Source organism: Ochlerotatus camptorhynchus, unplaced genomic scaffold (genome assembly GCF_037179485.1).
Source record: "Ochlerotatus camptorhynchus isolate MF236.1 unplaced genomic scaffold, CSIRO-AGI_Acam_v1.1 ptg000462l, whole genome shotgun sequence".
Taxonomy (NCBI): domain Eukaryota; kingdom Metazoa; phylum Arthropoda; class Insecta; order Diptera; family Culicidae; genus Ochlerotatus; species Ochlerotatus camptorhynchus.
In genome coordinates, this window is record NW_027040948.1 from 203,506 (window position 1) to 227,971 (window position 24,466).

General features: G+C 36.3%; 1 protein-coding gene across 4 annotated transcripts in view; it reads right to left on the reverse strand.

Annotated features, from left to right (window-relative positions):
* Nucleotides 1–24,466, reverse strand: part of loh (lonely heart) — a 190,959-nt gene that overhangs the window by 39,237 nt on the left and 127,256 nt on the right. For 2 of the 4 annotated variants that reach the window (XM_065235145.1, XM_065235148.1), the window contains exon 2: nt 10,342–10,864. In XM_065235145.1, coding sequence (XP_065091217.1) covers nt 10,342–10,389 — 48 coding nt within the window. In that variant the 5' untranslated portion in view covers nt 10,390–10,864. The remainder of the gene's footprint in view (nt 1–10,341; nt 10,865–24,466) is intronic. The other 2 variants (XM_065235147.1, XM_065235146.1) reach the window with 2 other exon arrangements.

A 24,466-nucleotide genomic window follows, 5' to 3' on the forward strand; every position in this document is an offset into this window, starting at 1 on the left:
TACGCTGCTTTTACTGCATTTGTTTATTTTTGTGGACCTCTTGGATGTAATATTATTTGTACTCAACTTTATCGTTTTTTTTTTTATTTTGAGTAAGGTCCTGCAAAGATAGATTTTTTTGCCGAAATTGGCACCACCGAGCAGCTTGGCAATTATTTTTACTGAGATCAGATCTCAACAAAATTTATGTTTCTTAGCTGAGATCGCGTCAAAATTCCAATTTTTAAGCTGAATCTCGGCAAGTTGTTAACTGAGATCCAGCAAAATAAAATGCCGAGCTAGTCGTCGGTGCCAATATCGGCAAAAAGAACTAAGTGTGTGTTCCAAATGTAAGCAATGATTTTAAACGTCGATTTCTCATTTTGATTTTCATTTTCATTTTGCAGCGTTTGGTGGGGCAATGGGAGCGCAAGTCAATCCAAAGCCGAGGATAAAGGAAGAGTAATGGCTGAATAGTCTATGCGGACCACTTGAACGCCATGGGAAGGGATTGGAGAGGTCGGTTATTGGGGGGTTTTGAGGAAATGACAAATAGTACTGCAAAATGTAAAGAAACCGAAAATCCATCTCCCAATGAATCATCCTTTCACATATATACCAAATTGACATTTTAAAGCAACGCTCAATATAAACAGACAATATATGAATAGGCTAGTTGCCAGTTGCTTTAAAGGCTATTTGCCTCCCTAAGCGGACCCCCGCATCCTAACTCTTTTGTTAATCTACTTAATGTTATTAGGCTGTCTAAATTTTCTTATTAAAGTTCGTTTGATGATTATGATATCTCATTAATAAATAATTGAAATCTCTAATCTACCTTATCAACTATAACCCATGCTTTATTAAGTACCTGCACTTGTGTATGTAATCTAAAATTTAACGTGTATCAAGTTGCTTTTGATTTTGACCTATATTTATTATATATTAGTTCGTCCCAGGTGACACCTTCAAGTGACTAAATTGCTTCACTTTAAAGTTAGTTTTCTAGCTGATTTTTAAATTATATAGATTATATGCTCCAACTACACTCACACGTTTCCACTATGTCGTCCCACAATGTATGGGTATGTCACAATAGAAGCACGCCACAGTGGAAATCCCGAGCCATAGTTCAAACACTTATCCCAAATCAAAATGAAGCACATATAAGATTAGTTACAATACCATGTACAAAAATAGTGTTTAACATTGTTCCCTGAGTAATACTTCAATGAAAACAACAATGAAAGCTTGTCACGCAAATAGAAGGAGCACTGTTTGGCGCTTTCTGAAATATTTCAATAGTATAATTCCCGTGCAAACTCTAATAAAGATAACCATAAAAGAGAGCTTAACGACGTATTCGGGGTATCATCCAAACCATTTGTGGGATAGTTTACTCATTCGGGATACAGTTCATTTATGATATTTGTTTATTAGGGAACCCATCTGTGTAAAAATAAATAAAATAAGAGTGATTTACGGAAAACCCGCCAGTATCGCACCCAACGTTAGTGCCTATACGTAAGCGTACTACGACGTGGCTCTCAAACAAAGGAGTAACAAGTGTGATGCTATCATTGCTAGACTAGATCTTTGGTTTTCTCATGCAGTGGTACATCACAGAGCGGAAGCTCAGTAATCCTCATCGCATGCTCATGACGCTATTCTGCCACGGCATGAGCCAACGATGCCGAACCTAAGCCAACCGTCTCCAACGCTCCACTATGAAGCATAAGATTAGACCCACCCACCAACGTCCAGGTTAAAAACTAGCCAAGGAGAGGGATTTTAAACGTCGATTTCTCGTGAATATAAACTCATTCCGGCAAACTTACACCAGTATGTGAGAGAAAGTTTGCAGTATCAGATGATATAGTTAGTTTGTGTAGGCGTGTTGTAATACGTGAACAATCGACGTCTAAACGCATTGTTTATGTTTGGCTTGTTTGTCTTTTTTACATGTTGCTCGGAGAACGTTCTGATAAACTAAAATCTTTGTAAATCGATTTTCCAAATTTGTGTTAACGTTTCTTAGCGTGTTGACAGTTTGCTTCCTGTCAGTTGTCAATCTGGTATGTAAAGAGGGGTGGCAGATATAATCTGCCTTTTCCTTTATCTGTTTGATTCGCCTTTAAATAGTACGTTCAGACCAGAGACGCGCGGAGAGAATAAAAGTAAATCTGGTTGCATGGCCAACTAATTTATTTTTCTGCAAGATTTGGCAACCCGCAGTTTTGTGTTTACTTCAAATGACTTTTAATTTGAGCGACTGTCGTCTGCTTCAGCATTACGGTAAAATGAATACGTCTTAAGCCGTATCGGTATCGCTATTCAATGGAAGTATTTGAAGACTCAATTTTTTACAACTCTGAGTGAAACCAAATATACCACATTGGAGGGTATATTCTACAGAGCGCCCGCATAAACAATAACCATAAGAAGCGCCTAACCACCAATTCAGGATATTATCCCAACTAAATGCAGTGTGGTCGCACCATCTATGATATCCTTTGTGTATGGTACCCGTTTATTATGGCGTTGCACAAAATTGTTCAATCTGCAATGGATCATTTTAGATAGCTGAGTTTTGAACCCACCACAGCTTTCATTTGGCGCTACTGTATACGGACGAACCAATGTAAAATACTGTGGTAGCCACAGTACGGTGCTGTCAAAACCTCAGCATCTTCAATGATCCATTGTTGCTTCCTATCATGTATAAGTGAAATCTCTTTTTAAGACTTTCACAGATTTTACTATCTTAAAAAATTACACCGGAAACGCCTTGATCTGTGTTACAGAGCCTGTGTAGATGTACATATTTCGTTGTGCTGAAAAAAAAATATTTCGTGAGAACATAACGAGAATACAACTGTTGAATAACAACAATATTCCCTGTCCAATTTCACTTGTCATACGCAAACTTAATTATAATTATTTAATTCTCAGCAGTTAACCAGTGTCTGGCTGAAAATCTCCTTAATTAAAACAACCATCCTCAACAATTAAATTCAACCCCAATCTCAATACTTCTCACGCTTTTCTTTGTGAAGCGCTCGTGTTTATTTACATTGCTCGATTGGAACCGTGTTTGACGGTTCGATTGGAACTTTTGGCTTCAGTCTTCACGCGTCTCTTATTTAACATCGTCTCTGGTTCAGACTATACTGCCGCTCTTCGCATGTCGGTCCCATAGTCGTTTTTGTCAAAACTTAGTTTTTCAATGCAAATGGTAGCTAATTACCCATATTTTCATGATACTGGACTACTCATCAACTTTGTTCTGAAAAAATTGGAAAGACAATCACATTGGTTGTCCCATCACATAAGAAACAATGATACGAAGCAAACTTAAGACGCGATTTTCTCGGCTTGCCGATTTTTGCTATGGGACGGACATTCAAAGAGCGACTGTATAGCTGATATCACGTAATAAAGGCTTTCTTTATATCATATTATAAAAATCTGTATTTGTCAACAAGCCCGAAAATTTAGTGTAACCAAAATCAAACGGTTTTATTTTTAAATTTAAATTATGATTTCGATGATTATGAACCACCACCAACGTTTGTCATCTTTATTACATAGACGTTATTAATTAAAAAAAAATATATTAAAAATTGCAATCCCATTGAACAAAAGTACATTATTTTCCAAATCCGTTCGATTTTGGCATGGTGCAAAAATCGAACCCTGTCCAAAAACGAACGGGTACTGTAATTTATTTATTATTGTATCAGTGTGGATTTAGCTAAATCTTCATTGAGTTCATTCATAGTTCAGAAGAAGTTTGTTCAATGTTTAGAATCTTAAAAAATGACTTAAGTTTGCTTTCTTTTTTAAATCATGAAATCCTATAATTTTGATTTTTTAAGTAATTTGTATCTTTTCTACAATTCAGAAAATACAAAACATTAAGTTCCAGTATTAGTGAGAGACAAATCTGCTTTCAACGGAAAATTTCCTGCATTTACTAAGATGACTTTTTTTTACCGATTTGACATACAAATACAGTTAATTAAATATTGTATCTGTCACCATGTGACATGGTTAATTAAATAAAAGGAAAGTGAAACTAATATTCCTTCCAACCTTCCAACGAGAAATCAAAACATCTGAACATTAGAAACCCATTCAGAAGATTCCAAGCCGATTCGAAGATTATACAATCATATTCTATTTAGTGAAAAATACGTTTTGGGTTTGATGCTCACAGATTGAAATCAAGCTGCTCAAAAGTAGGAAACGATTATTTATCAGAATTAATAAATCTAAAAAATAATGTACAATATATTGTCCTTATTAAAAAAATCTGTATATTTTTCAAAAATCTGTAATCTGTATATACAGATATCAGTATCAAAATATTGAAAAAAAAAATCTGTATGGTTACAGATAAATCTGTATGTGTGGCATCATTGCACGCGACGACGAAACGATCTCCCGAACACTCAGCGTATTCTCGCTGCCTCTCTCAATTTTTCACCCAAATTCTCTCATATTTTCTCCCGAAGCTCAGAATCTTTGGAAAAAAGTTACCAAACTCTAGCCAGTGATGCCACATACAGATTTATCTGTAATCATACTTATTATTTTTTTTTCCAAAATTTCGGTATAGGTATCTGTATGTACAGATTACAGATGTTTAGAAAATATACAGATTTGACAGATTATATTTTATATTCTTTTTGTCTTTTTTGATCAGCTTAAAGAATGAAAGCAAACCAAAAACATATTTTCCAATAAATAAAATTAATAAATTAATAATTTTGAAAGGACTTTAGGTGTTGATTGTTGGTTTTTAAGTAACAATGTCACATGACACGTGGGTAATTCATTTTTTTGTCTAATCTTTAAACAAGCCTTTAGCAAACTTTCTCGAAGAGTGAACTGGATATTTTGGAATTTGAATAGCGTCATATTAGAAAGAATAATGTATGCTGATGATTGTGGGCGACTTAGTGGAATACCTGTATAATGAGAGTTTACCTAGTTTCTAAGTGAAAGTGTACCTGTGTTAATATATATTCGGTAAATGCGATGTTTTTCTTCAGTCGAGTATTAGTACAAGACACTGAAGAAGTCTGCACATTGTAGACGAAATACGCGTATCTGTCAAGCATAAGCAAATAAGCTAGTGCAATTAAATGGAAATTACTAATCCTTCTCTCTCTTATTATAATAATGTATGCGATTTGACTAAACTTCAAGTAAAATTTATGTCAATAATTACGGAGTTGAAAAAGCAAACCAAGACCACATAAAGATTACCGTAATCTCAGACAAAAAATAAAATTCTAGAGAAATGTGATTGTTACTTCATTAAGGAAATTTATAGCAGGAAGCAGATTTGTATCTTACTATTGGTTTTTTTTGTATTTTCAGATTTGTAGAAAATATACAAAACTCTTTAAAACATCCAGATTGTGAGATTTCGAGATATTTTAAATTGATTAATTCTTTAGAAAGCAAAATTTAGTCATTTTTCAAAATTCTAAACATTGAATTTCTTTAAAAATATGTTTACAGATTTTTATCAGCATCTATATAGATTGAACATATTTTTTTATGAAAATGCTGATGTTAACATGAAAAATGTGGCCCAGCTTGAGGATTATTTCCCTCTCGCTCTCGCTTTTTTTTAATACACTGAAAGATTTTTGTTTTCGTTTTACCTTTATCCACTACATAGAAATTTTCGGCAGTTCTAAGTCTGCACATTTAGAATTGATAAAACGACCATAAAATATTGAAAAAGTTTCTAGAAAAACATCCAAATGATCCATAAAACATCGGAGAAAATCCTTAAAAAAGTGTGGATGATCCAAAAAAATATCAATACTATCAATATTATATGCGAAATTTAGCAACACAATTTTAAAAATGTACCGCTAAATTTCTAAAGAATGAGCATTTAAATTGTACGAATTACCCATAAACATATTGCAATTGATCCATAAAACATTCAGTAATGGACCTTACACGAAAGAAAGTTATCCTTAAAAAATCAAGTTTGCACTCTTAAAAATATAAGCATGATCCATAAATTAGACGTATATTATTCATGTTTAGGACACTATTTTTTTAAATTTTGATCCATAAACCTAGATTAATTGCTCCACTGCATATCTACTAAGATTTACTGTCCTGCCGGTGTATTTTAGGTAGAGGTGCGAAGCGACGGGCAAGCGTCTAGAATTAGCTTCCAACAGAAGATACTATAATAATATTCTTAAGATGCTGCATTTAGAAACTTTTTTAAGAAGCTTATTCTAGACGCTCGCCCATCGTTCCACTCTTCTGACAACATAAAAACACGGGCAGAACAGTAATCCTGAGTAGCTACGCAGCAATGTTGCAATTTTCCAAGGTTTATTGATCAAATTAGAAAAGGGTCCAAAACATGAAAAACATATGTATTTCCCATGGACTATAATTGGAGCACAGCATAATAAGCACGTCTACCAATAACTGGAACACCTACGCTAGGCATGATCCATAAAATTAACATTTATTTTTCATATTTTTTCTTAAAAAGATTATTATAGAAGCTTCTTTTGGAAGCTAATTCTAGACGCTTGACCATCGCTCCGCACCTCTACCTAAAAAAACACTGCAGGACAGTAAATCTAAGTAGTTAGGCAGTAATGGAACAATTTTTCATTATTTATGGATCAAAATTAATAATGTAGTGTCCAGAACGTGAATAATGTACGTCTAATTTATGGATCATGGCTATTTGGAATATCGGGATAACCCTGTACCGCCAAGCCCAGCGACAACCTTGTGTAAGATTCGGAGAGCTACGGTAACGATCGCTGTCAGAAATGACAGACATCACGTTTGGTTCATTGGAACTGTGAGTTTAGATAGGTCGGAGTACGAACAAAAAAAAAGAGGTACAATTCCAAACCATCTAGAACACGTTTTACAGCTAAAGTAAGTTAATTGCCTAAATGTGTTACTATGCCTATCGTTTAATTAAATTGTAGTGATTTGTAGTGAACTAGCTACTGAAGTAGGTTAGTTGGAGGTGGAGTTCGTGAACATATTGAATTTAATAACCCTATACTTGCTTAACCTAGTCTAAAATCTAAAATCTGGTGACCTACTATTTGTTCCTAAACGCTATATAATTGATTTACCCTAAGTAGCTATCAAGTAGCTCATTCTACATCGTTTGCGTGCTTAACTAAAATAATAATTGAATCCCTAAATCCTAAATCTAGCCAAAGATAACTCTCGGTTTGAAAAATCTCCCGCTCAGCCTCTTATTGCTTTTCATGGAGAAATTTCTCTTCCGTCCAGGTCTAGAGATTCCTCCAGGCTGACCTCATTCCTTTTCCAGATTCGGATCCGGCATCACTTCTCGCACTATTCTTTCTGCTTGGTTGTTTTTTTTGGGACAGACTTCTTGTTTCCATTCGACACCTTCAGCACATTTGTGCACTTCGAGCACGTCTACGGAACCTCCTTTACAGCCAGGCTTGCTTCCACTCACTTGCTATAAAACAATGCTTTTCAGAATTTTGAATTCATTAAACGTTATAATGATATTTTGTACTTGTTAGATACAAGAAGAAGTTGAAAGACAAGTGTTTGACACATAAAACCTGTCAAATTCGCTTTGAGGTAGTCACAATCAGCGATTTTGCGACTCGCGAGCGCTCACTCTGAGTGAACGCTCACGAATCATAAAATCGCTGATTGTAACACTCTGGTAGCGAAATAGGCAATTTTTATGAGTCAGATACTTACCTTTCAACTTCTTCTTGTATCTAACAAGTACAAAATATCATTATAACGTCTAATGATGTCAAAATTCAGAAAATCATTATTTTATAGCAAGTGAGTGGAAGCAACCCTGTTTACAGCTATTGTCTTACCAGCACAACTATAATGAGTCCAGAAATCGCAGACATCTGTTCTGTTCTTCGTTCAACGGTGGTGTTGATCTCTCTGACATTTTAAGGTTATATCCGATGTTGTTCTTCAAGAATGTTCGGATTAATGAAAGCAACTTCCTCAAAGCAGTCTCGTTTTGGACAGCTTGAAGCTGAAATAGGTTTTATTATAAGCATTAAGATTGGTTTAGATGTTATATTAGTTTAATAAAACCTATTTCAGCTTCAAGTTGTCCAAAAAGAGACTGCTCTAAGGAAGTTGCTTTCATTAATCCGAACATAGCTATATTTTTAAGCGCGCAAACTTGATTTTCTATGGAACACTTTCTTTAGTTTAAGGTTCACTGCTGAATGTGTTATGGATCAATTGCAATATGTTTATGGGCAATTCTTACAATTTCAATGCTCATTCTTTAGAAATTTAGCGGTACATTTTTTTAATTGTTTTGCTAAATTTTAAATTTTACATAAAATATGGATCATATTGATATTTTTTAAGGATCATTCACACTTTTTTAAGGATTTTCTCCGATGTTTTATGAATTATTTGGATGTTTTTTTATGGAACGTTTTCCAATATTTTATGGATCATTTTTTGATTTTTATATTCAAAAGTATGTTTGCCGAGGTTTTTCAACAAATGGTAATGGCTTCAATGTTACCTAACATAACTGGAACTGGAATTAGAATTGCTGCTGGCCAAATAGTCTCGGGTAATGAAACCCAGTGAATGAGGAAACCTTGTTCCTGAAATCTGTTTTTAGCCAATTGGATACCGTGTACGTTAAGTTATAAACTCTTCAACAGTAACTTCCAGTTCGCGGTATGTTCTGAAGTAGATCCTTTAAATGAAACTTCAAATTAAATTCCGCTGTTTCACTAGCCAAACTGGTCCAGTTGTGTTCCAGTTTCAGTTATTTTAGGTACTATTGAGGCCATTAACACTTGTTAGGAAACCTCTAGAGCTACATTCCACAACCCATTGCTGGTCACATGTTGTTCAAAATTCAATGTTTACAATTACTGTACATGTAATAAGAATAATTACAGATTATCAGAAATAAACATTATTTAAAAACATGTTGCATAAAATTTATTTGGCACTTTCATAAAACGGCAGTCCCCGTTCTGATAATACCCATCCTGTAGGGTACTCCAAATTTCTTAACGAACCGGAAGTCACCATATTGTATTCCAAAAAGGCGTCATCCATTGATTTCCTGTCCCTACAAGTCGTTCCCGTTCAGAAAAAAACCAATATTGTATGCAATTGAATACTTTTTCACAAACCAAAAGTGACCATCTTGATTCCAAAATGGTGTCATAAATAGATTTCGGGTTTCTACACGTTATCCCCGTTTCGAAAATACCCATATTGTAGAATATTCAACAGCTTTTCACAACCCGGAAGTTGCCATCTTGGATTCTAAAATGGCATGAATCATCGATTTCCAGCCTCTACACGTCGTTCCCGTTCCGAAAATATGTATCCATATTGTCCGGTTAACCCACACGAAGTACATTTCCTAGTTTGTTAGACTTCATTCCTTACGACCAACTTATACCGTGTAAAATCTGTACCTGAAGGGGAATGGTGCCATTAGAATAACTTTCAAGGAGGTTACCTCCTTGAAGATTGTTTATTTTTAATGAATATCTGATAAGTCTCTCAGTGAGTGTTTTCAAAGCGTAAGAAGCATTTTCTTGGTGCTTTAACTTGAACGATGCACCTGACAATTGCTGCTAAAGGTTTTGATAGAAAGTATACACTGCCACTCATGGCAAGTAGGTCCCATAGCACAAATGAGCATGCCGAGAAAAACGAGTTTTAAGTATGCTTCGCACCATTGCATCTTATGAAATGGGACAACCCGTTTTATGTTTTTCCAAAGTTTTCCAGAACAAAGGTGTTGAGTTCATCCACGATTACGAAAATATAGGCGAATATCTACCATCTCAATTGAATAACAAAAAGTTTTGACAAAATCGCAAATGGGACCGACTTGCGATGAGCGGCAGTACAGGTGCTTATAGTATACTGAACAAATGTCTTCACTTTGTAATGCAGCATGACATTATAGTGTCTTTGTCTATTAGAAGTGATGTCAAGCTTTTGATAATGACATCGTTGACCCTGTCGTAAAAGTTTACATCTAACCTGTCGTTGGTAATCAGCTTATCGTAAGGCACACGGCTATCACGCTATTATCCTGATTATGCACAACATTCAGCGAGCCAGACAGGGTCTGGAATGGAGCAGCATTCATAAAGCCATTATCGCTCAATTATATTATTCAAATTACTCCTTCAACAACTTTGGAACCGCTCTGGAAACATTTTTTAACCACACAGCAGAGGGCGCAGGGTGGGGGTAGATACCTTTGCGGCTACCGGTCGTTGGTTGGTTGTTCAAAGTCCGAAATTGAAAGCAAAAAGGGATGATGGGTATACTCACCACAAGTAGTGTAGCTATGATCTGTAGCAATGAATTTTTAACAAACATTTAAAATTTTCCACTTTTCCTCCGGGGGACCAGCAAAGTGAGTAGATATGTGTGTGAGTGTTGAATTTTGCAACTGCCGGAGTTGGACCGTGGGATGGGCGATGAAATATTCACGAACTTTATGCCACTTTTGCCTGGTGCGCCTTACTGCAGCTTTTTCTTTCTGTCCTCCAGCAACTTTTGAAGCTCTTGCACTTGTGTTCACTGATTCACTTTTTGTTTCTCTGTTCTCCGCTTGTACTTGGTTCTTTGTTTGACACAATTAATACTATTTCAAGTTATAATTCAATTTCGCCAAGCACACGGAGCACATAACTTCGAGCAACTTTTTCTTTTTGCTTGGGTTTTGCGTTGCTTTCCTTACTCGTCACAGATTTAGCTCGCTAGGATGCACCGATTATGATATGTGAGTTGAGCGTATTCGCAACTCCTCTGTGTAGGATGGTGATGATGATGATATGTTTTTTTTTAGTCACTGGAAATAGTTTCGGTTTGATGAAGTCACGTTTTTTTGTGCAGTGATTATAGCGGGAGAGTGTCACATCGTAAACGGAAAAGGCTGGCTGGATAGAGAATGTAGACTAAACTCAATTTTAAATGCGTTTCAATTCACTATGTGAATTGAACATAGAATTTTGATGGTGATTAAGATATGTAACGAGTAAATAGTTCTCTATTGATTTAAAAATTATGGTATGATATTTGCTAAGCCCAAACACGACCGTCAAATCAATTATCCATACACTAATTCCTTTACGACTATGCTGGAACCGTTTTACAACAGCGTAAACACGTATGTGCCTATCGTGTGACATTAACAGATAATAACATCCCAGGTGATCAGTCTCTCGAGTCACTTTATATACACACATGTAACAGTAACCATTCGGATAGCCCAAGGGCAGTGAAACTGATTAAAACACAAGCGAGATAATACGAGAATCGATTGGACCAGTAATGAAATGCAATGTACGTGGACATCATAGGCCGGCTGGTTTGGTAAATATTCGATTTAACTTTAATTAATTATCCGCCACAACCGAGAGTTTCGATTCAGATTTCCATTTGCATGCTGTTGTTGTTCATTGGGAATTCCCTTCACGGATAACCTACGTGAGTTGTCAGTGGGGAAATGATTTCGCAAATTAAAATGCATGACACATATGAAAATCGTGTATTGGTCGAATTACCGGGAGAATTGTGAACTTTGAAGAAATTAATATAGATTTTGTGTAGCAGTTATGGCTATACGTTACTAATATGATGTGTTCCAATTATTTCCTATTGAATTCCCATAGGCCATAATTGGAACACATCATAATAGGAACGTATAGCCATAACTGGTACATCTAGACTTCAGCGCTTTCTGATTGTATTCTTCTTCATACCTGCCTCAGAAGAGAGTTGAATTCGACGAAATGTAGCCAAATGTGTATATGCTCAAAAGTGAGTTGAATTTTCCGAGATTTTCCAGGAAAAAGTTCTCGAATAAAGGGTGGCCACAGTTAAATTGCATCACTTTTAAAAGCTGTAACATTTTGCCCTTTGAGTTAATTTTAATGAAATTTTGGGTGAGATGGCCTCAGTGTGTATTGTTTACACTGCGTGAATTTCATTGTAAAACTTCCAGTAGTTTTGAAAATGGAGTCTTCCGGCGCCGGTGCTGTATTGGCAAGCGTGACTGCTTTCTCATCCCAATGGGTCTGGGTTCAGGTAGGTGGGATTTTTCTGAGGAATCTCTGGTCACGTCTTCTATCGGAAGGGAAGTATAACCGTTGGTCCCGCCCCATGAGTGTTGAATGGGTGCAAAATGCTGTGCAGGTGTGGAAGCTGCCTTCCGGTACATTCGATTGCCGTCAATGGATGTCCGTCGGTGATTGGCACTACACTCTTAGCTACGATTACCTAAAATTATCGGTAAAAAATTATCAGTATGTCTTACCGATAAAAATCGTTACTTTTTACTTTAAATTGGCTATTTTTTACTATAATTTAGGTAATTTTTAACGATAATTATTGGTAATCCATGATTACCGATAATTTAGGTATGTGCACTTTCTTCGATTATCAGTAATTTTTACCGATATCTAGGTAATATTTACCGACTTTAAGGTATATGCATCTTAGCGTGTAGATTGCGGAACAGAGACCGATGTAAGGAACAGCGCGTGCTCGAGAAAATTTCACCTCAACAACCCGATAAAACATCCCACCAATTTTTCCCTCAACTTCGTCGGGTTTCGTCGGCATGATCGACCGATTTTATTTCCAACGAATCGGTCGATTGTTGCACCGACGCTTATGGGAGCTTAACACAGGGGTTGACTGATTTTACAGTATACTAAATTGGCTCACCAAGTCGATAGATTGAAAGCGATTTGGTAGGGTGAATAATCGATGGATAAAATTTATGGTAAAAATCGACAAAAACCTATCAAATCGGATGATAAAGGACTACTAAATCGACTGAAACTGAAACAGACAACATCGGCTGATTTGTTGTTACTAAATAATCTGATTGGTAGACATAAAGAATCAGAGAATAAGTAAATCTCAAAGAAATCGTCCGACGCAGAGCTATTAAATAGCTTTATTAATCGACATACAAAAACGAACAACGAATGAAAGTCGACTAAATCGGTTGATTTTAAACCACTAAATCTATCGATTAATCAGTATAGAAAGAAATCAAAATACCTATGGAATCCAACGAAATCAGTTGATCAAGAGCTATTAAATAGGTTTGTTTGTATTTTCCTTACAGATAGTATAATCGCAGTTTATACTTACAGTATATTATTAATACCTTAATTCTTAATCTTAATTCTTGAAAATAATGTAAACACGGAATAAAGACGAAATCTCGGACGAAACATGCTCCTGCTGTTCCTTGCGGTAGTCGATAGCTACTGAGATCTGATCGGGGAAAACTCTGGCGACTCAATATCAGATTGAGAACAATCATCAGAACTCCTGCGACTACTGTTCTCAGGAGTCAATGATGTACGGGATTCAAAGGATGTTTCTTGCGGTTTGGATTTCTTCGGACTGCCTCCAGGCTGTTGATTGGGCTGATCAGATGTCATCACCGAGTTCTTCTTCGAACCCGCGAAGTGTGAAGCTTGCTTTTTTGCCTGTGACTGGCTGCATCCCGGTTGCTGGGATGACTTCATCTTGTTTTCTTCTGAGCCCTCGGAAAGAGGAGATCGCTTCTTAGTCTTCGTCTGACGACATCCCGGCTGCTGGTCGGATGGCTTCGTGTTTTCTTTCGAGCCCTCGGAATGAGGTCGCTTCTTAGCGTCCCTACGCTGTTTCGCATAAATCCTTCCTTTTGCAGCTGCCACCAATCCCGTGAAAACTTTCTCAGGTGTTAGGGTGATATTATCTAGAAAACAATATAATTTTTAGTGTAATGTTCGTTACCTTGGATATTTATACTTAATGATTATATGCCGAATAAAGTTCAGGTTCCTTATTTCGCCTTCTTCGTCTGAGGTGAAATGGTTTTCCAGGTGGACATCATCCGCGTCGTCTGCAGCATGATCAGCAGCTTCATTTGCATTTTCCCCTTCACTGTCCATCAAATGTCGTCGGTAAATTTCATCATATTCCTTATATTTTGCGGTTTTCCGCTTTGTTCTCCAAATACTCCATCTACTAGCCATCGTGAAATTACTACAGTTTCACTACTCACGGTAAAAATCAACACAAAAACACGTTCTTTTAGCGAGAAAACTCTAAACACTTTGTAAATAAACAAACTGACCGTGACTAGAGTCGGTGTATAATGAGTCACGCCAAGAGAAAAACAGTTGAACTCGCATCACGGTTTTCGAAAGATTCCCTTTCTTTTAACTTGGCAACAGAGGACTTCTGCATCAACTTCAAATGACTTCTAGCAAGGAAAAAAATAACAACTGTAGTATATCATTATATCAGTGATTTTGTGGAATTATCTTAAGGAAAAATAGTAGAAATTGTCATTACTGATCATTACAAAACGTATCGCATGACAAATGTAATGCTCACTGCGTGTATATGATCATTTCTTCGGTTATATTTAATATTTAATTGCAATACCTTTCGTGGACCTTTCACAGCATCGTAATGCTTGTTTACTTTGCACGATAGGTAGTCGGTTTGACAATTCAATACGTAGACTTGGCTTCACTCTTGGCGTGACTCATTATACACCGACTCTAACCGCGACTAGTAAACTTCCATTATCAACACAATGGTTCGAGCTGATTAAATATACCAATTTTAATCCGACATAATCGACTCCCGACGAAAACCGACTTAGCTGATAGACTGATGTACCGACAGAAATCATTGAAGAAATCATCGACTAATGACAGTCGATTAAATCAGACAACGTACGATTCAAACGGCACCCGATTTAGTTGGTACATTAATTGACTGTTTTCGTCTGCTCCCGATAAAGTCGGGTTTCGTCGGTATATTAATCGGTTGATTTTGTCGGCACCCGATTTCGTCGGTCTACCGTAAAATTTCCTAGCTGTCAAATGTTTTATGGGGAACCCACATCTTTTGCACCGAGCCATCGGAAAGATGTTGGTAATTCAACAATCTACTGTTTCTCGTATCATGAATCGTTTCGGAGAACGTTTAACTGTCAATCGAAAGCAAGTGAGTGCAAGAAAAGTGTTTCGTACTGCGTTGAAGATCACAAGCTAGTGATTGCTACCTTCAAAGGCAAACCCAACTATTCCGTTCGGGATGTCGCAAAAAGTTTCGTGCAGAAAGCCAAGAAACGACAGAACTTTCTTAGTTCAGAAAGCACCAAACCGCAATAAACGACATAATAGGACATCTAGAACGCGGGCACGTAAGCTGTACACACATGTTGACAAACCTACACACTATGATTATTTTACCGAAATCTGTGAAATTTTACCGAAATCTCAACAGCTGAACGTTCGGTAAACAGTTCGGTGATTTTTCACAGATTTTCTGTGATTTTTCACAGATGTTCGTTGAAAAATTACTGGAAATCTGTGAAAAATCCACAAATTTCGATAAAATAATCTTAGTGCGCACACTGCTGTATCGTGGACGATGAAACATATACGTAAAAGCGGACTTCAAATAAATTCCGGAAATGCGAAAAACAAGTTCGATGTTTCAGAGTTCCCTAGGAAACAGCAAGTGTCGAAGTTCCCCAAGAAATTCATGATTTGGCAGGGGATTTGTTCGTGTGGAAAACGGAGCAAGCCTTTCGTAACAACTACAACCAAGTCTACAACCTGAAAAACGGCTGCTTTCATTTCTCAAATCACACAACATTCCTATTTTTTTAAGGCTGGATCTAGACACATATCACGAATAAAAAAACGCTGTAGAAAGTTACCCATGTGGTATTTTCTCTTGAAAATTTTGGTAGAAGTATTTTAAAGTGTATTGTTTGTTTTTATCGCTGTCAATTTTTCGAAAGTTGGAAAAAATGGCGTCAGCCGAAAAGCAACGTCACGAATTGATTTTACGCAAGCACCTAGAAAATCCTCAACTCTCTCATCGGGACATCGGAAAACAACTCGGAATCGTGCAGTCAACGGTGAGTCGTGTGATTAAACGTTACTACAAAACTCTGAGCATCGAACGGAAGAAGAAATGCGGTCAGAATGGATGTGCTATTAGTGATCAGGATCACAAGCGTGTCGTGAAAGCGTCTAAGCGGAATCTCAATGCTTCGGTCAGGGATGTGGCCAAAAAGTTGAATCTGTCCAAGTCTTTCGCTTAGAGAGCCAAGGAGCGGGAGGGACTGCATACGTACAAAGTGCAGAAGGCTCCAAATCGTGAAGAACGGCAAAATACGGTGGGAAAGTCACGGCCGCGGAAACTGTACACCCAGATGCTGACGAAGCCTCATTGTCTCATCATGGATGATGAGACTTACGTCAAGGCGGACTTCTGGGGCTACTGCTCTTCACCGCCTAGCACAAGTTTGATGTTTCGGAGGAAGTAAGGAAGCAGACACTTTCAAAGTTTGCCAAGAAATACATGATTTGGTAAGCAATCTGCTCATGCGGCAAACGGAGTACGCCGTTCGTGACTACCAGGACTGAAAACGGGGAGATCTACCTCAAGGAGTGTCTTCAGAAGCGTCTGCTTCCTCTGTTGAAGCAACACGAGGGTCCTACGATCTTCTGGGCGGATCTAGCTTCGTGCCACTATGCAACTATAAATGTTGTCATGGAGAGGTACGAAGCCAACGGGGTCACTTTCGTACCCAAGGACATGAACCACCCCCCCTCTCACCACGCACCGGAACTAAGACCCATCGAAAATATTGGGCTATTATGAAGCAGGCACTACGGAAGCATCCCAAAGAGGTCAAATCTGAGGCAGACATGAAGAAAACTGGGTTTCCGTAAAGAAGAAGCTGCAGCCAGATGTTTTACAGAACCTAATGAGTGGAGTTAAGCGTAAGGTGCGAGCGTACCCGAAGGATTTCAATCCCCCAAACACACTGGAGTTGCAGCCGATTAAAAGATACTGGGGAACTCCGTAAACATCCTAAAGTTGTCACTACGGAGCAGGAAGTGTTGCAATTATGGTTAAAAGCAGAAAAAAAATGCCGAGTTAACTGTTGTACAGAACCTCCCAACTAACAATTTTCGCAATGTAAACGCTTTGCTCATTTCATTTATACAGCCTCAAGCTGTATTCAAATTTTATACAACCTCTTTACAAGCAAATCTGGCGAACTTAGTCAGCTACTTATGGCGTTGTGACGGTTGGGACAAGCTCTTATTGCATATCTATTTACGCTGTTTAGTTGTGTGTGAACTTGAAAGGCGCTTACTCAACCTTTATCCGATTATCCAATAATCACTACACAGTTTTCTCTTAACGCCAGGTTAAATATTGGAGGAATTTATCATGTTTATTTTACTGTGAATTAAATTAATCGAAATTATTTATAAGCACACCACCACCACCAATTATGTTCACTGTACTGGAACCTGGAATCGAACTCGAGACGACCGCATTGGCGAACCTTGATACTACCAACTTCGCTACGCCAACACCTTGAACTGACGTAAACAAATTCACATGCCTTTCTACAACAAGATTGCTAATAGTGCACATGAATCACTTTTCTCGGCTAGTCAATTCAGCTTTGTAAAGAAGCAGAGTAAAAGCTGTAAAACTGCACAAGTCTAAAAATAAACCTAGTTGACTGTAAAATAGCTTCCAAAGTAGCGCTAACACAGTGAATTAGTTGAGTACAGGTTGTTTAGCTGTTGAAAAAGCACTTTTGATGTTTATGTTATTCATTAAGAGTTGTTGGTTGTTATGAAGCCAAGTTATATATTCGCTTTATTAGCTTTGTTTTGAAGCTAAAAGTTAAAAGTTGATTAATATTTGCATAGAAGTTACATTAGCGTTTATTGGGTGATGTTATGCAGTGCGTCTGAAAAATTGAATAATAGTTGTGAAAAAGTTGAGTTAACGCTCTCCTAAACTATTTTGCAAGCTTCAGCTTGTAGCTGTATCTACAGCTATGTTTCAGCTACTTTACAGCACAACGCTGAAAAGGTTGGCTTATAATGCTGAAAATGTTAGTTGAGCTTATGGGTGGAATTAAGAAGAAAGTTCAGGCATTTGGATTCGGTGAAGAAATAGAGTTGAATAAAGATACATAAACCAAGCTTATATATATAGTATACATTCCCTGAAAATGTCATGACAATCGGTTGAGAGACTTATTTTTGGCGAGTACTTCTAAGTGATGCAATTTAACTGTGGACACCCTTTATGAGGAAGTTCGAGAGAGGTTTCACTCAGTCTATTAATACACTCCTGGACAGAGTAAAATGATCATCGATTTTATTCATATTCGAGAAGTATTTCCTGGAAAAGCTTGAAAAATTAAACTCATCTTTTGAGTCAGCATCATCGTACGAGTATGTGATTTGCACTACTTCTGGCAGCACTCATCGCAAGAGAGTCAGCCACCTTCGAATGTACGGCGAAATTCACTTGTAATTCGAGATATCGGCTAGGTTTAGCAACTCGTATTTTTATGGTTTCCGACAGCCGACGTATCAGCCACAGTTTGCCTTTTGTTGTTTAATTTTGGCGTGGCTACGATAAGCGTGTGTTTTTGAGCATCCTGTTCATTAATTTACAGAGCCTTTTATCCATCGAGCGTAAAAGGTTTTAATGACAACAAACCATTAAACAAGAAAGCAAACCACATCATTCGTCGCTCGTCGGCAATAATTGACATGATACGCTTCATGAAATCCGATGTAATTTGATCCAGAAATGTGCGGTATAATTTTCCTGAAACAGTGTTTCGAGGAAGTGAACTGGAAAATAATTCTCGGAATCATTAAAATTGTAAATAAATAGTGATTCATATTATCTTCTGTTGAAACGGTATCATCCAAAATTGCAACATTAATTTGGAAATCAGTCTACCAAGTTTATTTTTTAAAGTAAAGTAGTTATATATAACCATGAGCATGCAGTAGCCTCTTGAACAAACTCATTTTAATGCATATTTCCAAGCTGCAACGACAGCGAATTTTCAACTGTACCACCATAGCAGGTGGAAAATGTAAGTGGTGGAGTTCTGGCACGGGAATCATCAGAGTTTAATTTAATTCCTAGATAATCGAAACCCGTTTGGAGCAACTGTAGCTTGTTCCGGATGGAAAATATAAGGATGTGAGGATGTGAGGTTCTTGCTGCTTGGAAGAAGACTTGGCACCATAAATGAAAATTTGCATTCACACGATTTCTGTGAGGTCAGCAGTTTTTGTAGTGATAGAGTATTAATAGACATTGGCGTAGCAAGGATTGTGTTCGAGCTGAAGATAGAAGATGAGTTAATCATTCAAAGTTTAGCTCTAACAGGAGCTATTGTTTTGTAATAATGTTCGGAGAACAAGTTTTGTTAAATCTGGAGCCAATGGGAATAATCAATTTTCTCCCAAACTAGAAAACGAAATCCTAGCCATTTGATTATTTTATTTGGAACAAATACAGTAACACTTTTATAAAATCGTAGCACAAGAACTCTTGGTAAAATTTTTGAAATTTTTGCTAGAACGTTTTTTTGTGTAACTTCTTACAATGAAACAAGATTTGAAACTTTTTAAAATTACATAAAACTTGCTTGCTAATAAGAAGTTTAAAAATACGATCAAAAGTCGATGTTCAATGATTTTTGTAAATTTTCAAATGCCCATGGTTTTAAATACTCCAAACGTTTGAATTTTTCATGAGCTTTATTTAAAAATGTAAATAATGAAGATAAAATTTTACGATATTTAAGTTTTAAACACTTTTAAGATGAACTGAGTTGAACTAGCCAACGGCTAAACATCTATCTAATAAAAACAAAAAAAGAATTCAATAAAAAATAATTCAAAATTACAAAAAAAAAAAAAATTACCGTGTTTAATCTACCAAAACGACTTTACTTTCCTAGACAACTTTGACTCAGACGTCATTTCGATAAGAAGTGACGATTTTGTGATACAACTTATTAAAACATTTCAAAGACAACATTTTGAAAAAAAAATGGCAGAATTTTTGCAAAATTGGGAATGATTGCCCATAAAATACAAATATGTAAAGTTTCATGTGCACATTAGCTGAATATTCGAACAAAGTTTGTTTCTCCAAATGCAATGTGTGTGTGTGTGTGTATTTCCTCTAACCGTTACTGGTCAGCAGTGTTATTATGTAAGAACTGGGCCCGTAGCCAGAATTTGGTTTCGGGGAGGTAATTTTATGACATAAAACTCCAATTCTTTATAAAATGTGTACATAACGGAACATCGAATGATACAGAGTCACGATAAATATGTTAATTTATTGTTTTTTTTACCTTCACCAAAATCGTTCAAAATCATGTATCTTCTAGTTTTTTTTTGTTAATTCATTTTAATCTTTGATCGGCATTTTCAATGAACTATCAGAATGTAAAATAATAATTTTTCGAACCCTTTAATAAGCATTTATGAGAAAAGTTATACAAATGTATGAATTTTAAGAAAATATATATGTCATGAAATAGATGCGAAATTTGAAATGTCAGTAAAAATCCTGTTCGAGCAAAACAGACTTGCAATTAATAAAAAGATAAGTTACGATTACACGACAAATGAGGTCGACTCAAAGTTGAGATTAATTCACTCATATTCTTGAAAACGAAGTTAACTCGTAGACTGAGTCAAACTTTCCGAAATTTTACAGGAATTTGTTTTCTAATATAACCAACATATTGATGTACATCATATTCGAAAAGATTTATGAAACTCGGAAAGTAAACTACGTTTCTAGAGTTTGAGTAATGTAAATTGAAATTTGAGTCGATCTTATATGCCATGTAGTGTTGAAATCCGTTAATTACTTCGGCTGTGAAACAATTGCCGAGTTAAATTTAACTCGTGGTTAAAAGTGACATTTCGAAAGTTATTTTCTTTGTTCGAAAATACATGTGTTATCGATCGACCGATTTTCGAGTAAAACTCAGCCACGGTTGCCAAAATCTAACTTCTTGTCCGTCTGAAATAAGCATGCTCGGATAGCAGGGTTAAGCGATAACTTTCCATCTGTAAAATTTAAACCAAAAGTAAAAATAATCTGCCAAATGGTTCAGAACCTTAGAACTGGTCCTTTTGCACTAAAGGTTCCATCCCGGGATGTCCCGGGATGAAAATCCCGGGATTGTGACATTTTCCGGGATTACCGAATCCCGGGAAATAAATTTATAAATCCCGGGATTGCGTTAATCCCGGGATTTTTTTTTATCACTCTTTTACCCCATAAAATCTATCTTGGAATATCTGTAGCAGAATCCAGAACTTTCACATCTTATGAAATGTATCTCTTCCCTTCTTATGTCATTCATTCTGATTTATCGAAAGTATGGCACACAGACATCACTTTTTGTATATGATCGTTGTACAAGAAGCACTCGTGAAAAATACGTTCTAGCAGTGAAGCAAACCGTGAACATTTTTATTAAATTTTATAATCGTGTATATATATGGTACATAGACGAAAATTAGGTTGAGCGTTGAGAGATGTCAATCATTCATAGTTTATCGAAAAACCATTGAAATGCATTGTTAATATGGTTGGAAGTACGTAGTACTAGTCTCAACTGCTGAAAAACTTAGTATTTGCAGATTTTAGAGTCCTTCCTCAGATTAGCGAGCTGAATCTTGTAAAATGCTTACTCCTTCTGGAGGAACTTCTATAGGTTACCGTTTTCTATCCTGGCTATCGATGTCATTTGTTACGCAGAAAGGTATGCATTACCTTCACCCGTAAGTATGTAATCTGTGTAATCCTAAAGCACCATACTCCTCATGATCTGTACGCACTATTGTGAAATTTGGCTGATAAACAAAACATCATGTCACATTAGGGAACTTCGTAGATGTCAAGAGACATTCATTTGATTTCAGAGAACTTCATAGAAGTTCGTGGAACTTCAGGGACCATCATAGATCTTCAGGATACTTCGTAGAATGTTAAACAACTTCGTGGAGTATGATTACGGAACATCGCATGAATTATTTGAAAGTTCTGCAAGCTAAGCAGAAATTAAGTTATACCTATCAAAAAAATGAAAGATGTAAGCTATGGAAAAATCTTTGAAGTACTGGGAACTTCAAAGAAGTTGACGGAATATCCCAGGAATTCGTCGAATATTCTACATATTCAGAGAACTTTATATAGGCTTTGAGTTCATGGAACTGAGTTTAAGTTCAAGAAACTTCTTGAAAGTACAGGAATCTTCGTATAACTGATATTCACCGATTTGCGATGATATCTCTCGATACTATTCAAGACTTTACAACTTAATCAAGTAATGTTCTGAAGATCTGCAACTGTTCAAAAATTCAAACGACAATTTTTAGACATCCTTGCAAGATCGAAGTTTGATTAGAGAGTATTTAAGGGATATGCAGTTGGTCCGAGATTTAAAGACCTCTGGATATTTTTCAAGACTTCAGGTTGATTAATTATTATTCTTAAGATATTCAACTGTTCATAAAATTCAAATAACGTCTCTAGAAAGTCTCTCAAGATTGCTGGTTGGTCAGATATTAGTGAATTCAGGTTGATCAGGAAATCTGAAAATCTTAAACTAGTCAAACATTCAATTAGCTTTCTCAAGATAGCATATCGGTTTGAAAGTACTTAAAGATCTCCAGCTGATCTTAGATCACAATAAAGTCCTCTGGATATTTTACAAGGCTTCAGGTTGATCAAGTATTATTGTGAAGATATTCTCCCAAAACTTTATGTTGATCTGGAAGTATTCAAAAGATCTCCAGATAATCGAATATTTCAGTGAAGTGAATATTCAATTGGATCATGTTTTATTCTGAAATATTCGATTTTGGTTACATTATTCATATTCAACATATTCAGGAAGAAGCTTAAAATGTGAAGTCAAAAACTTCATTTATTTAACAAAAATCTCAATATGCCAGCTTAAAACTAAAAAAAAAAAAATCCATAGGAAGCCTGCTCCAGCTTCCGCATGTTTTGAAACAACTTCACAAATCATGAGATGTCTTCAAAATGGAGATGAAACGTACGAATATTAAAACAATTTACTATCTTTGTTCACTTCCCGGATCCCGGGATTTCCCGGGATGTCAAATAAATATTTCCCGAATCCCGGGATGGTGGAAACCACCGGGAAATGGAAGTTCTATTTTGCACGCCAGCAGCGGGGGAACGAGCACATATTAGCGAGAAATTTAACTTTCCACCACCTAAATATGGAGAAATCGACCATCAAAAGAGCAATTTATAAACTTATTAATACGATTCTATACACTTCGTGCTCAAAAAGTGTTGATGAATCAGGATGAGGGTTGCTGAAATGATTCATATAGGAAGGAATAACGAAATAATGATCATCGAGAAATGGAGAGTACTGTACAACGAAGCTAAGTACGATGAATTGGCTCTAAACACTAGCATTTATGTTCTTTTTTTTTGTAAATTTGTAAATTGTACAGGCTCAATTGAATAAACTTTACAGAGCCAAATTATCATTTGGGTTATACATTATTAATTGTAACGATTTTACAAATACAGTTTTAAATAAGATATATCAAGCAACATATTAATTACATTTTGCAAAATAATTACAAACATCGGGGAGAAAAACTTGACCAGATGTAACACAATAAGCTGAGACCAACCTTTTGCCTTTCTCGTACACCAAGGTATACCGAAAGGCTATGATATCACTTGAAACACACAATTTCGTTCCAAGACCCGGAGAGACGACTGGCATATACGAATAGACTCATGTCAACTGGAGCGGAAAATATTTCTATGTGTGTATATATGTATGTATATACACACATAGAAATTATTATTGACTTGTACACACTTAGAAATTACTATTTACTTCTTTTATATGGCTTTCTCAGTCTAGGGTAATCCAAACAGTTAGATTTGCATTTCCCAAAGTTTCGGCCATTTATTGTGGCCTTTTTCAAGGGTAAACTAAAAAAATAATACAATTCATAAAGACTGCTTCTAACATTAAACATTTATATAACATAAACATACAGAGTCTACCGATAATTTTTTAGCGAACTTTCAACAGCTGAAGCAAAACTTCGATCTTCATTTCAGAAGTCTTGCCTCACCGTAAGTTTTCCTTGTTTTGAAGCTTTAAAAGTAATGAATTAAAATGCATGATTTTTACTGAACAGTTCAGCTGTTGAAACTTAGGAAAAATTTATCGAAGTCGGTAATCATTTCTAAGTGTGTATGTATGTAAGTTCGTATGAGTGTAATTCACTCAACTTTCGCAGAGATGGCTGGACCAATTTGAGTGGAACAAGTTCCAGAAGATGTGTTTCAGATCCACATAGATAGTATTGATTTTTTTTCGATCGGAATTACGTTTCCGAAGATATGAACAAAAATTTGAATTCCAGATTCACCTGAGGAATTCGCAAAAGATTGATATATCAAAAACTCATCATGCGACACCTCAAATCACATTAGAATTTTACTTTAAGATCAATGGTGGACATATTAAGTCCCAGTG